At 39.8% G+C, this 15,271-nt stretch overlaps 1 protein-coding gene across 3 annotated transcripts in view; it reads right to left on the bottom strand.

The window, feature by feature from the left end:
- EXOC4 (exocyst complex component 4) overlaps nucleotides 1–15,271 on the bottom strand; it is an 806,015-nt gene that overhangs the window by 233,282 nt on the left and 557,462 nt on the right. For all 3 annotated transcript variants that reach the window (XM_024990789.2, XM_059885681.1, NM_001102207.1), the window contains one exon: nucleotides 3,957–4,176. In XM_024990789.2, the coding sequence (XP_024846557.1) occupies nucleotides 3,957–4,176 (220 nt within the window). The remainder of the gene's footprint in view (nucleotides 1–3,956; nucleotides 4,177–15,271) is intronic.

Here is a 15,271-nt window from a genome sequence, read left to right as displayed (position 1 = left end):
GCTCATAGTAAATGCTATTAAAGTGTGAGCTGTCAGCATTATTACTATTTACTATTATGACTGCTATCATTACTGCTTCTGTTACTTCTAGTACAATGCTGCTGTATCAGCGGCCAGCATCCACACAGTTATTCCACCTATAACATGGTGCTTGTAATTTCTTCCTCCCTATTTCCTTCCTTTCTTCCCTCCTATGTGCCTAGAAAGTAAAGTTACCAATGGAAAAGCACGTGAGCACACGTGTGTGCTGTGTCCAACTCTTTGCAACCCCATGCACTATATGCCGCCAGGCTCCTCTGTCCACAGGATATTCCAGGCAAGAATACTGGAGTGGGTTGCCATTTTCTCCTCCAGGGGATCTTCCCCACCCAGGGATCAAACCCATGTCTCCTGAGTCTCCTGCACTGGCAGGCAGACGCTTTACTACTGAGTCACCTGGAAGTCTATGTAAAAGCACGTTATGGCCCAAATAAATGCCCCCTTATAACTGACTGTCTACCCTGACCAAATGCCATTTCAGAGAGGAAACGACCGAGTGTCCCGGGGTTCTCTGTGTCTGCACATCACGAAATAAATGGAAGCAGCACTGAGACAGCTGTCTGTCCACTGTCCCCGGAGAACCCCATCGGGCTGATGCTTTATGACAGTGGGTGCTGCCTCCAGGGAAAGGCACCATCCTTTCCAGTCTGTAAGCAAACAACAGTGAGCAGGAAGAACGGCTTTGAAGGACACAAAATTCCATACTTAGCCCTCCTGCATCTTTCACACATATAGATATTTCTCCAAGCTCTCTTCTTCACAACTGCTTTGGATTCTCAGCTACAGTTACTGAGAATTACTTCTCAATTATTTTTCTTTGTATTAGCTACCTATAATTAGCTGGAAATAAAAAAATATTAAAGTGACACTGAAACACATTTAAGAAACACTGAAATCTGAGCACGAGAGAAATTGTCAGAGAACAATTTACAACCATCAGAAAGCCAGAGACTTTCTCAAGATGGGAAAGGAAAATAGCCTCCTCCTCATGTGCTTTTTTAACCTAACTCTGAGAATATTAAACAAACTTACTGATGTGCTCTAACTCATTTTCACTGTCAAAAATAAAACTCTGAGGAAGAAAGGGAGAACAAAATAACCAAATAAGAAGGCAGGTATCTGGGCTCTGTAAACCTATTTGGAGATGAATAGCTTGAATGGCTTTTAAGATTTATTCACTTATGTGCAACTATCATGTCTGGACAAGGTCAAAGAAAGAAGAGGTAAGGCTGGAGTTCTTAATGTAGCCTCAGAATGGAGTCATTGATTTGAAGAACAAGAGGTGTAATGACATGTACAAATGGCTGGTGATGAGGTTAGGAGTGACTTGATAAGCACGTTGGTAGACGGCCCAGAGACGCCATGGAGCCAGCAGTATGGGGCCCTGACATGGCCCAGACTGCAGTCAACCAGTTAGGAGTTTGAATGTGTCTCTGTTACTCAAGTTGAAAATTGTCATGTCTAATGAGCCAGTATCTTTAGGTCCCAGATTCTGTCTGTAGTGCAATGTTTCTTTTATTTTCACCACACTAAATGTATTAAAGTTGCTCTGTATAGCATCTAGCATGATACTTGAGGGATATACATACTGAGAGGCTTTCTAATGGAGAAGAAATTAATGATATGGTCAGACATAACATAAAAGTAAACAAGTTTTTGTCCCTCTCTCTTTCTCATCTTCCCACTCTGACTCTGCAGTTAAGACACTCAAAACCTATTCACTGTGACCATCTATCTGCCCACCCACCCACATATACATTCATCCAACAAACTCCTGAGCACATTCCTCCTGCCTATGTGTTTGGAACTTAATTTCTAGTGAGAAAAGATAGGAAATCAACAAGCCTGTTGTTGTTGTTCAGTCACACAGCCGTGTCCAATTCTTTGTGACCCCATGGACGGCAGCACGCCAGGCCTCCCTGTCCCCCACCATCAACAAGCCAGAAAATAAACACCTATGACTGTTGTGCGAAGAAAGAAAAAAAATTAAAACCTGAAAATAGTGACTAAGTAGGGAAATCTATTCATGATCCTAAATGAAAAACAGAATTCCATTCAGATGATTAACGGAAGAAATACTAATGAAGAGGTGACTTACAGAGGTATAGGCAACATTGAAAAAAGCAACAAGGGATGCTGAGGCTCCCAGAGACTGGTAACAGCAGAAAGCTCTCATCAAGGACCGAGGAGAGGAAATGGTGTTGTCATAGTCCAGGGAGAGCTGGAGCCATGGAGCAAATGTTATCTGGCAGGACCTCTCGTTATGGAGGGAGGCACCCAAGGCCAGAACTCTGGTCCAAAACGGAGAGGAAGGAGACAAGAGCCCAATCTCTCTTTCTCCTTTTACCCTCCAACTTCCTGCTGCTGCTGCTGCTAAGTGGCTTCAGTCGTGTCCGACTCCTAGCGACCCCAGACACGGCAGTCCACTAGGCTCCTCCGTCCATGGGATTTTCCAGGCAAGAGTACTGGAGTGGGGTGCCATTGCCTTATCCCCAACTTCCTGTTAGCACTTCCTATTGGCAGAACCTGATCATAAGTCACCTGGAATGGGAGTTTGTGTGATACATCCATAAAATTTGGCTCCAGTGTTGAGAACAGATTGAGAAGGTGGAGGAGGGAAGACGAAAAAAAACCAATGAAGGGAACCTACTTAGGCAGATAGTCAGGAAAAGCTTCCCTGTGGAAGTGGCATTTGAACTGGCACCAAGAGGAGGCCGGCCATGCAAAGAGCCAGTAGAAGAATGAGCCAGCAGTAGGGTAAGTGAGCACACGTCTTTGCTCTTCTCCTTGTTCTGCATCCCACACTCAGGACAGATCCTTCACCAGAAACGCGGACTCAGACAATCCAAATGAACATCTTCCTAGATGTGTTGCTATTACTCTAGTTCTGGGGGACATGAATGCCTCTTGTCTATGTTCTCAAGACCATATAAGACTTTGCTCATAAAAAAGGAGAATGCTCACACTAGGACCTTTCCCTACGAGAGGGCCAGCATTTTTATTCAATCTAGTGTACAAAGAAGGAAAATCTAGGATGACATATGTAAAGCAGGTAAAGGAAGGCAACTGAAGCAACTATCCCATTTATCCAATGTCTCTTTGAAGAGCTCAAGTCTTCCACATTTTGACGTATCCTCATATCATACAACATATGCAAAAATGCACTATTGTGCCTATCATTCTCTTAAATGAAGAAACACTGCAAAGGTCCAATTATTATACAATATAACAGTAATTAATGTATATTCATAATTGAAATTCATATTAATACAAATTTTCTTTTGGTTTTATATTTACCTCCAAGTCACTGGCTTAAAGCATGTAAAATAAATACCTCGTCTATTAATCTGAATATCTAACAACTTGTTTTACTTCTGTTGCCCAGAAACCATCACTTAAAATAGGGAAAGTAACATTTTCATATTAAGATGATCGTCACTCGAATTAACAAATGATCTGACCTTCAAAAGCCAGTTTGCAAGGTGGGTTCAGATTCACTGTGAGCTAGCCAAATCAGCATTCAAATGGAACTGAGGGTTTACTGTTGGTCATTGAGGTTAGGCAGAGTCACTTCCTCCCTGTAAATCCTTCTACTTCAGCATGCACTCACCACTGGAAAGAGAATTCTATTCAAGGACAAATTTCAGGCCAATAATGAGGAGTTGCCTGCATGTTAATAAGGCTCACCATCTCCTATACTCAAAACTAACCATTTTTTTCTTAAAGATCTTCAGGACTTCCATTATCTCTACATTAGTCCTTTAATTTCCCTAGTGCCCATTTAATTTATTTCCTCTTATTTTGTCCCTGATGAACATGGAAACAGATGGTAATTCTTCTCCTTCTCTTTTCAATTTGTAACCCTTGCCAAGTCAGTGAAAACTGCTGACAGAAAGAAGTTCAAAGGATGTGATTACCTGGAGGAGAGGCCGCTGAACCCCCAGCACTTTCATGGTGTCTGCATTAGCCAGGATCTTCAGGGGGTCAGATGTTTTCGTGACTCCTTCGATCTCCTTGTTGATCTCAGCCAAGACCTGATTGAGGAAGATGTTTTTGATGTACATGGTGAGAAACTCTCGAAGAGGACACTGTTTGGCAGGACCAAGTCCCAGGGCGTGCTCTATCTCTTGAATGAATCTGGAAGACAAACAGAGCACAGCCACTGTCAAACGTATCAGAAAGATAGTTACAGAAATATGACCAAATATGGGTATCTCTGCTTGCTGCCATGGAGAGATCTGGAGAAATTACCAGAATTCTAAACAAGGGCAGGCCACTTTAATATCCACCTATATTTAAAACAGACGAGTCTGTTTTTTAAACACAAGTTATTTCACTTATTCAATAGAAATAGGATGAAACAGAAACAAAAATTTCAAACTAGTGGGGAGAAAGGAGAGACAAAAATATTTATTAATTCAAGAAGGAAACAAAAATATAAAAAGTGAAAGAAAGTGTGATAAAAAACAAATTATGATGCAAAGAAAAGAGCAAACCTCATTCTGCATATTTCTTAAGCTCAATATATGTGTGGACAGAACTTTCGAAAAGAGAGAAAATAAAGGATATTGTTGTTCACTCTCTAAGTCATGTGTGACTCTTTGCGACCCTATGGACTGCAGCATGCCAGGCTCCTCTGGTCTCTACTATCTCTGAGAGGTTGCTCAAATTCATGTCCCTTGAGTTGGCGATGCTATCTAACCGTCTCATCCTCTGCCACCCCCTTCTCCTTTTGCCTTCAACCTTTCCCAGCATCAGGGTCTTTTCCAATAAGGATAGTCTTTGAATTTATGATGCTAATGTGGGTTGAGAGGTTATGAAAGGAAACAGGAGGGGTTGGGGACAAAGGAGAAGTTTAACTTTATTGGCAATGATCAATTTCCTTAAAAAAAAAAAAAAAAACACTTAAAGCATTTATAGCAGAAGGCTAACTGTCAAACCTCACAAATGAGTACACAGATACTTGTTATGTTATTCTTTGTATTTTTCTATGATGGCAGCTCCTGCTTTCATGGTTCTGATATGCACAAATATAAGTTACTACAGTGTAGTGAATCACACCAGTTCAACAGGATTTGAATTCCAGTTACCACAATATATTAACTATGAGTAGTGGCATGAAACAGAGACTCCAGTGCTTCAATCCAGAAATTTCTATGTAAATAATTGATGTTCGTCACAATCAATGATCAGTCATATCACTTCTTTCAAAGTCCAGTCAGTGAATGGTCACTTCACATCTGTTACTCAGTTCGCAGAAAGACAACAATGTGGGTAGCTGTTGTCTCCTGTCTCTCAGTGATTAACCCCTGTGACAGTTTACAGAAATGGATAACTGAAAAACGGATTGGCCAAAAGAGCTAAAAGTACAGGGTGGGGGGGGACCCACCTAAAAGTAATACTGGGAGCAAAATCTGACTTGAACATAAGTGGATTTACAGAAGAAATAACAGACCCTGGGAACATGTGACAGGAACATGCAGCCAGAGGGAGGGCAAACCAACTGACCTTAAAAGAGAAAAACAGTTGTCATGAAAGAGAGAAAGGCATCCCAGAGGAAGTGATGTTGACCAAAACATGTTACGTAAGAGGAACTCTTGGAGATTTTTCATGACATTGAAAAGCAAAGGATAAAATACAGGCAGCTGACCCAAACTGAGAGGGAAGTATGACATTTCACTAAGGCAGAGACAAAAGATCTTTGCTATGTATTGTAAATGACCCAAAAAGAAGATGGTGGCAAGCACTGTTCAAACTGCTCTTGGTAAGACTTGTTTTTGTGGCCAGGTTATGTGACGTATGGGATCTCTTAGTTCCCAGATCAAAGGGATTGAACCCGTGCCCCCTGCAGTGGAAGTGCGGGAGTCTTAAACCAAGGGACCTCCAGGGAACCCCACTCTTGGAAAGATTTTAACAAAGAAACAAAACTCTTATTCTCAATGTTTCTAATGTTACAGGGTACTAATACATATTAGTTTTATTTTTCATTTCTGTATATATTTGTAACTGACAGTAAGAATTTTTTAACGTTCTCATACCAAAAAATTTCAAGTCATGAAACAATTGTTATTTTCCCCTACTGATTAATAATACTGCTTTGCCTGGTGAGTTTTACAGTTCTGCAATGTTCTGTAAAGCAAGAAAGGCCTTACACTTTAAATTTTTCCCAAAAGAAGAGAAGTTAAATAAAATTAAACAGAATCTAATGTAATAGAGAAAAAAAATTAGTGATTAACCGGGAAGATCTATTTGCAACTTATGTCACAGACGACAGGCAGTGAAAAACCAAAGAACGTGGTAGAAAAATGATCAAAAGACATGAAAAGACATTTTACAGTAAGTGAACATTAAACATAAGAAAAAGTTTTAACTTCATTCATAATGAGAAAAATGAGAGGTAAACTGTACCGAGATACCATTTTTTATACCCACGCATCAGCCAGATTCCAGAAGTTCGAAAACACGCTGTTGGTTTAAGTGTGGGCAGAGAGACAGTCTCATATGTTATTGATGGGAGTGAAAAATGTTACAACCCTGACGCAGGACAAATTGGCACTATCATTCAAAATTACAAATGTATTTCCTTTTGACCCAGAAATCTCACTTCTGGGAAATTCTTCCAACAGCTATCATCTGAATATGGATGAGATGATCTATGCACAGGGTACAGAGATCAGTGCAGCATTGTTTTTATAGCAAAAGATTAGAAATAACACAAAAAATCCATCAGTTAGACATCAGTTAAATAAACTATGGTGAATCTACACACTACAATATGGGCAGCAACCCAGCTCCCAAACATGGAAGCTTTTGATGACCTTACATGCAAAGATCTCTAGGACTTATATTGTTTAGTGAGAAAAGCAAGGTGCATACCAATATGCACCTTTGTATAAGAATTATACATTTATTTGTTTTATTATAAAGACATCTTGGAAGGATTCATAAAAAAATTAGTAAATGTGAGTATTTATAGGAAGCAGGATGGGGGTGGGGTCTGGCAAAGGAGTGAGAATATACTTTTCAATTGTAATTTTCATAATCATTTAATTTTTAAAAAACTGTGAATATATTAGCAACTCAAATAAAATAAATTATCTATATTTATCAAAGACTCTATTTCATAAGTTGCTTTCTAATTAGATCACATTTAAAGTTTGGGGTATAAATGTTCCGTAAGTTCAGCTGTTTAACCTAATAAAGAGTTTCCTTTACTTAATAAATAAATACATCATGGTTACTCTTCCATATCACCAGTTAAACGCTCCATTAACCTCCAGGCCCTTGGAGGGGGAGTGGGGGCAGGAAAGAGAACACAGAGGATTATTACAGTGCAAAAGTCACCCAGGAAAGGGGACACAGAGAAGCCATGACAAACAGCAATGAGATTTCTTAACTGATGTTGTCAACAACTAAAGGGAAGTAAAAGCCTGACCCAAGGGACTTCCCTAGTGGTTCAGTGGCTAGAACTCTGGGCTCCCAATGCAGGGGACCTGGGTTAGATCCCTGAGCAGGGAACTGGATTCCATATGCCTCAACTAAAGATTCCCCATGTTGCGACTAAGGCCTGGCGCAGCCAAATAAAAATAAATAAGTTAATAAATATATATATGTTTTTAAGGCCTGACCCAAAATAAGATACAATAAATCTTTAAGAAGAGATTGCGTAGAAGGTGGGCGGGGGGGGGGGGGGGAGCAGAAATGAAGAAATAAAGAGCAGATAGTTAACTATGGTTATAGTTTTAAGATCTCCAGGTCCCACATCATGCTAGAGTGATCCCCTCTGATCTCATCTAACTCACAGAGAAACCCTCCACCCAGGGGCATCCCGGTTCCCTTGGTCTGACTCTGAAAGACAACCACTGTTACCAATCTGATAACAAATAAATACACCTGTCATCAGAATCCCTATTTATTCTTTCCCATGGGTCTTAGAAGAAGCGTTCTCTGACAGAAATACTTCTTGTATTTTCAAAATCGACCAATTATTTGGAGGAGATTTTTAGTAGTTAACCTGCTCCTAAACAAAGTAACAGAAGGCTCTAAATTACCCCATTTTTCTTTTTTTCTAGTCCCTTATTTGCCTTTGGTGCCCCTCGAATCTGAAACCACTCTGAGCAGCACGGATGGAGCAGCTTCCATCACCTTCAGCCAAATGATTTTTTTCGGATACAAATCATTTATTCCCTAAAGCATACACATCCGTCTAAAATGACACAGTCAGGTTGATGGTGTCATCTCTGACTCGAGGGGACCCATTCAACATGTTTCTAAATCTGCTTTTGGAGCTGGGAGGGTCCCACTGTGCAGAAGACATGAGACATGAGGGGAGAAAGAAAGAGAAAAATTAGGGCCGTCTCACCAGCCTCTTCTCCACACTCTGGTCAAGAATGAGAAGCAATCACACCAAATGGGCAAAACGCCCTTTCTTAGACAGGAAGGACACAGAGGAAGATTGTCCCTAGGCATCTAAGAGGTGAACCAAACTCATAGTCTGTGCAGAGAGGAAAGGTTTAGGAAGTGGGATGGCCAAGGGTGGAACACGGAAAGTAGGGATTCCTGAGTCTGAATCTTGAATGTACTGTCTTGGGCAGGTTACTTAGCCTCTCTTCATCCTTTTTGTGCATTCTGTAAATGGATGTAACACACAGGATTTACTCTGATGATTAACTAAGGAAATAAAATGCAAGTGCTCATCACAGAGGCTGACATATAGTTAACTGCTAAGTAGGTGGTGGCTGCTGCTATTTGTATACTTACTATCAGTGCATAAACCCTGATGAGGCTGGAGATTTAAAACAAAGTGTGACATATTTTATCATTTTTTTTTCACTCTCTCCTTTACTTTGCCTTGCAATTATCCATAATTGGCAATTTGGGCCATTAGATTATTACTTGGACTATTTCAGCAATGCACATATGTAGGAATGACCAAAACCCCATGTGGCCAGGGGTCAAGTTTAAATTTCTCACAGCTGTATCTTCAGGGCCTAGGACTAGTCTACTGCTGGCATATAGTAGGTCTCAGGAAATATTTGCTGAATCAAGTATTGAATAAAATAATTAATAGGTCCTTTCATTTACCCTTAGTTCCTAAAACTAGAGTGTGATCTCTCTGATAAATAGTGCCCTTCCCCAAACGATTTGGACTGGAGGTCCAAATGAAAGATTATAAGAAAAAGAGAGAAAGGAAGAAAATAATCCTATATCTCAACCACAGATGCCTTGGATTGAAAGAGTATTCTCCACTCCGTGCCCATATTCTCACTTGTTTTTTGCTTCATGCAATAAGGTTGTTCACACTACTTCATATTAGCCATTTCACAGAGGTTAGTGCTTGTAAGCCTAAGACTCACTTCATCATCTAATGAAAGTGAAAGTCACTCAGCCATGTACGACTCTCTGTGACCCCATGGACTAGACAGTCCATGGAACTGTCCAGGCCAAAATACTGGAGTAGTCAGCCTTTTCCTTCTCCAGGAGATCTTCCCAATGCCAGGGATCAAACCCAGGTCTCCCACACTGCAGGTGGATTCTTTACCAGCTGAGCCACAAGGGAAGCCCAAGAATACTGGAGTGGGTAGCCTATCCCTTCTTCAGGGGATCTTCCCGACCCAGGAATCGATCTGGGGTCTCCTGCCTTGCAGGTGGATTCTTTACCAACTGAGCTATCAGGGAAGTCCCATCATCTAATGAACACATTATTAACCTAAACATCCCTGTGAAAGTGAAAAGTGAAAGTGTTAGTCACTCAGTCATGTCTGACTCTTGGCGATCCCATGGATTGTAGCCTCTGTTCACAGAATTCTCCAGGCAAGAATACTGGAGTGAGCTGCCATTCCCTTCTCCAGGGATCTTCCGGACCCAGGGACTGAAGCTGGGTCTCCTGCATTGCAGGCAGATTCTTTATTGTCTGAGTCACCAGGGAAGCCCAAACATCTATTAGGGAACATCAATGCTGCTTCCTGGCTTTACTATAGATAAGCCTACAGTGAACATCTTCATTTTGCTTCTGTGGAATTCTTTCCATGAGTTAAAGTACTAGGAATATTTCCTCATCATCTTTCATGGGTGAGCCTATATTTTATTTCCCTCAGATTCCCAAAAAATGCTGCATGGCTCCTTTCACCTATTAAGTACCTTAAAAAATCATCTGTTGAATGGAAGACAGAAGACAGAGTCAAGGGTGTTGAAGAGAAGCATCAAAAAACCCAGTTTTTCCAACAATGCTCCTAATCAGCTCTTTGGAAGTAAGAAAACATTGAATTTTTAACAGTGAAAGGAATCTCATTAGGAAAGAAAACACTTCACTTCAAAGTTAAAATGGAACACAGATGGAACCCCGTCAAAAGGGTATTATCTAATCTTGTGAAGTGCTTTCACACTGGGGATTTCCTCTTCTTGTAAACGATGAGAAGGCAAACACAAAATGCAGGTACATCTGTGTATATGGAAAGAGAGACAATGAGAATCAAAGAGAAGGATCTACATAATGAAAGATGCAGAGTATCTAATTACGGGATTTTTGAAGAACGTTATTCAGATCAGCCTCCCAATCCTCAAGCAGTAGCGCAGGATATACCAGAAAACAAAGAGTGTATGCAATCTATCCTTATTGTCTTTGAATGTCTAAAGCATGGATCTTACTTCCTAAATTCTAATGTTGCCGTTTATAACTATTTTACCAAAGGTTTTATTTTCAAATTACCATCAACCAGGGGATCTCCAAAAATCTGTACATATGTAATACCTATATTTTATTTTTGATTGGAATATAATTGCTTTACAATGTTGTGTCAGCTTCTGTGCTACAACAAAGTGACCCAGTTATATGTGTATATATATCCCCTCCCCCTTGACCCTCCCTCCCATCCCACCCATCTAGGTCATTACAGAGCACTGAGCTGAGCTCCCTGTGCTTTATAGCAAGTTCCCCCTATATTTTAAATTTATTCTTTCTTATAACAAGCATGTGTACTTTGGAACACATACATGAGCACACAGTACCCACACTTAACCTAGTATTTTCAAAATTTTTACTCTGATTTGATTTCTATCCAAGAAAATCACACTAATTAAAATTTCACTCAAGTTTCCCAAGCCCCTTGTTTAACCCAGACTCCTCATCACAAATTCCATCTTATTGTAAAGCTCCATTTCATCTCAGTCAATGATTATGGTTGCTACCAGCTGGAAATATCCTAAAATACAATTTGGATCCTCTGTGTTCAAGAAGTTGCAATGAGAGCAATACTCAGTTGAATAAAAATAGTTGCTCACAGTAAATAAGAGCTCCTTGTGTAATTTAAAAGATCCTACAGCTGACAGCAGTAATGGGACAAACTGACGCCATGTACCATCTGACATGGTACAGAGAAGAACACAGCAGCACCTCTTACCAGAAATGAGTATTTTTGCCAAAAAGCGCATAACCTGAATCCAGTCATGGGGAAATAACATCTTTCCAGAGAACTAAAATACAAATCAAAAGTATACACTTCAGAAAATTCAAATTAAGAATTTTGGCTTTTGGACTACAAGGAATTCATTCATGGCTCTCTCACAAACAATATGTCACTGTTTACTGCTAATTCTGTTTGTAATACATACATCTGTATATAATGTATATCATACAACATAAAACATTTTAATTCTTTTCACTTTTATTATTCCTGGATTTGTCATATTATTACACACATGTGTTGGTAGTTTGGGCTGCATTATGTACACACAATATTTATCTGAAAAGCTTGGGATTTTCCTCCTGATCTTATGTATTAGAACCAGTAGTTACATGTGATTTATTCCTCTGACCTCTTGCATTCTGCAGGATCTTGCAACATACCATTTCTGCCAAAGTAACTTCTAATCCAGTCTTGCCACTCTGCAGAGATGTAACATGCTTACCTCCATCAAGAAGCTCTGAATCTCTTCTATTGCACAATGGCTTTAAAGACAGTTTAAAAAATCTGAACCATCTCTTTCCCTTCCTTAAGTTCAAGCTTTCTATGTGAAAAGTTATGAGACATTTACAGGCCTGCAGAAAATCTGCTTATGTCATCAAGCATATTCAGAGGTAAATCCCCATGTCACCATGCTCACCATCACGTTTAATGTATGTACATTTAATAATGTCACAGGATACAGGTATTTATAAATATCTACATTAAAACTTGATTAGCAATAAGCAGTGAAGCACTGTTTATGACAGAGACATGAATAAATAATTTTGTGCTTTAAAAGCCAGAATTCTAAATTTTCTGAATTTTCTGAAACTGATTTTGTGTTTTCATTTTATGGAAAGAATGCAAACAATAGCAGTAACAGCCACCCTATAGCCAGAATGACACATTAGTTATGAGGAGACAAAAAAACTCACATTTTCCCTCAAATCCAAGACCATCTTCATACCCAGAAGGAACACTGCTTGCTCAATGCAGAACTCTTCTGGAGAAACATGGGCCCACGCGAAAGGATGCCAAACATCACTAATAACAGGGAACTATGTGCTCATGACACTTCCTGCACATCACTCTAAGGGGAACAGTGGGCTTTTATGAATATACAGAACACACTCAAAATTCCTGCCATGCTTGACTGGTACCAAGTGACTCAGTGGGTACAGAATCCACCTGCAAGGCAGCAGATGCAGGTTTGATGCCTGGGTCAGGAAGATCACCTGGAAAAGGGAATGGCAACCCACTCCAGTCCTCTTGCCTCAGAAATCCCATGGACAGAGGAGCGTGGCAGGCTACAGTCCGTGGGGTCGCTAAGAGTCAGACACGACTGGAGCAACTCAGCACACATACACACATGACATTTAAGCCATGGAGCAAACTGGAAATAACTTGGGCAAAGAAGGAAAGAAGCCTCAGAGGAATTGACTGGGGATATATTCAACTGACTTGGATTATCTCACTTGGAAAAGATCATTTAGAAATGATTTACAAGGGACTCGTTCAGAAACAGCTGCAACAGGCATATTTAAGACCATAAATCAGGGGAACATGAAAACCGAAGAAAAAATCCATAAAGGTTAATGCACTTTGGAGCACATTTGCCTCTTAATTCATAGGAGTAAGTCACCAGCACATCAGGAAGAGGCTCCCCCAACAGCCTGTAATTGTTCACGCTGAGTGTAACTACTTTCTGTGACTTCTGTATAGAAAGATTTTCTGGCTGAAAGTGCAAAACAAGCTCATCCTTGCAAAGCCCAATCATGTCCTCAGTCTAAACCCCTAGGAGACAATTTACTGAACTAATGAAATAAAAAGGGATTTGGGTGCTCTCTTTGTAACGAGTGAAATTCATGCCTAGGACTGGAGGAGAAAAGAGGCAGAAATCATTAACTAAAGGTAGAAAAGAAAATTATCTACACAATTTGAGCTCTGCAGGCTTGTAAACAAATTTAACTTAAAAAAAAAAACCTTACACTTGTGATAGCAAGTGATTTGTGACTATACTTAAGTGTTCCCTCCAGACTGAGAAGCACTTTAGGTAAAATGAAGTAAGCCTCTTTATAATGACAGCTGTTTAAATTTTTTAAGCATGTAATTTGGAAACTGAAATAACTCCAATGCTAACTCTTAATATCAAGTGGTCCTTTTTTTTTAACCAAAAAAAAAAAAAAAATCATGTAAATAAGGACTTGATATAAAACTCAAGACAAAATGATAGTCCTGCTTCTTCCAACAGGCCTGGAATTGTTTTTATCCTTTTCATTTAATTGTAAAATCACCTCTCCTTTGCATCTTTTTAATAGAAGATAAGGATGTCAGAAAATTTTTCAAGAAAAAGAATCTCAACTTATAAAATGTCTATCATATCACCTGGAAACTTATGTATAATATATTAAATATATTTCAAGTGTTCCAGAGCAATCTGGCAAATCTACCATTGCTATGTGAGCAGGAGCAGTGCTAATAACTGCTTACATCTACTGAGCTCTTCCGTCCATGGGATTCTCCAGGCAAGAATACTGGAGTGGGTTGCCATGCCCTCCTTCAGGGGATTTTCCCAACCCAGGGATTGAACCTGCATCTCTTTTGTGTCCTGCATTGGCAGGCAGGTTCTGTATCACTGGCACCACCTGGGAAGGTCTTACCATGTTCCGACTGAAGAGCTTTATATAGACTTTTTTCCTGCCGTTTTCACAATAACTCCCTGAAATCTGCTCCATTAATATCTGTATTTTATAAATGATGAAACTGAGCAAATGAAAAAATAACAGTAACATTAATAGCTGAGAGTTATATTGTGCTAATGACATGGCAGCACTGCTTTAAGCAATTGCCACGATTTGCTTCCTTTATGCCTTCCTGAGGTTAGATCTCTTGAGGAGGGCTGCTGAGGGGAACACAATCAACGATTTCATTTTGAGAACCCCAGCATGTGTACTGATGTAGTCGAACTTTGTGTGGATTGAGAGGACCTTAATATTGCTAAATACAAATATTAGAAAACAATAAATTATTTCTCTTGAAATGTAGTAAATCTGATTTCTACTCCTTACTTCTTTACCCAAGCTCCTAAGCTGCCTTTTAAATCACCTGTTAGATACTTTCTCTGGATATCTTCTTGATAACTCAAACGACGTCCAAAATGGAATCTCAGAGCCACCCTCTAGTGATTTCAATCCTCTCCTTCTGCGTTCTCTATTTTTGCACCATTCCCTTTCAGTCACCCAGTCTCAAACTTATTTATCTTTCACTTCCTTCTGTTTTCAGCATCGTTACTCATGCAAGACACTTCCAGACTTAGAGACATTTTCTTTACATTGTCTCTTGATTCACTTGTTTATTCCTTCATTTATTTAAGAAGTATCTATGGAGTATCTACCTGAGGTCATGGACTGTTCTAGGGGCTAAAGCATTCACAGTGAAATCACCCTGCCCAGGGACTGCCATGACCATAGCACACGCTATGAATGGTACCACCTCAACAGTTCCATGCCATACCCTGGGAAAACTTCCCCGCATCTCCATTTATAACACCTGGCAGCATCCTTTAGCCTTTCATTCAATTAGATGACATAGATGAATAGGTGGAACTTAATAAAGGTAATTTATTTCCCAGGCTTTCCCACAACAATCGCCTAACTGGTTTTTCCATCTTTCATCTCTTCTTCCTTCAATGCATTAATATCTAACATACAGCTGCTATATTAATTTCACTAAAGCACAGACTATAACTGCTTGCATTTTCATGAACTAGCCCTGCTTTCTTTCCTACT

Source organism: Bos taurus, chromosome 4 (genome assembly GCF_002263795.3).
Source record: "Bos taurus isolate L1 Dominette 01449 registration number 42190680 breed Hereford chromosome 4, ARS-UCD2.0, whole genome shotgun sequence".
Classification (NCBI taxonomy): Eukaryota; Metazoa; Chordata; class Mammalia; order Artiodactyla; family Bovidae; genus Bos; species Bos taurus.
This window is presented reverse-complemented; position numbering and strand designations above follow the sequence as displayed.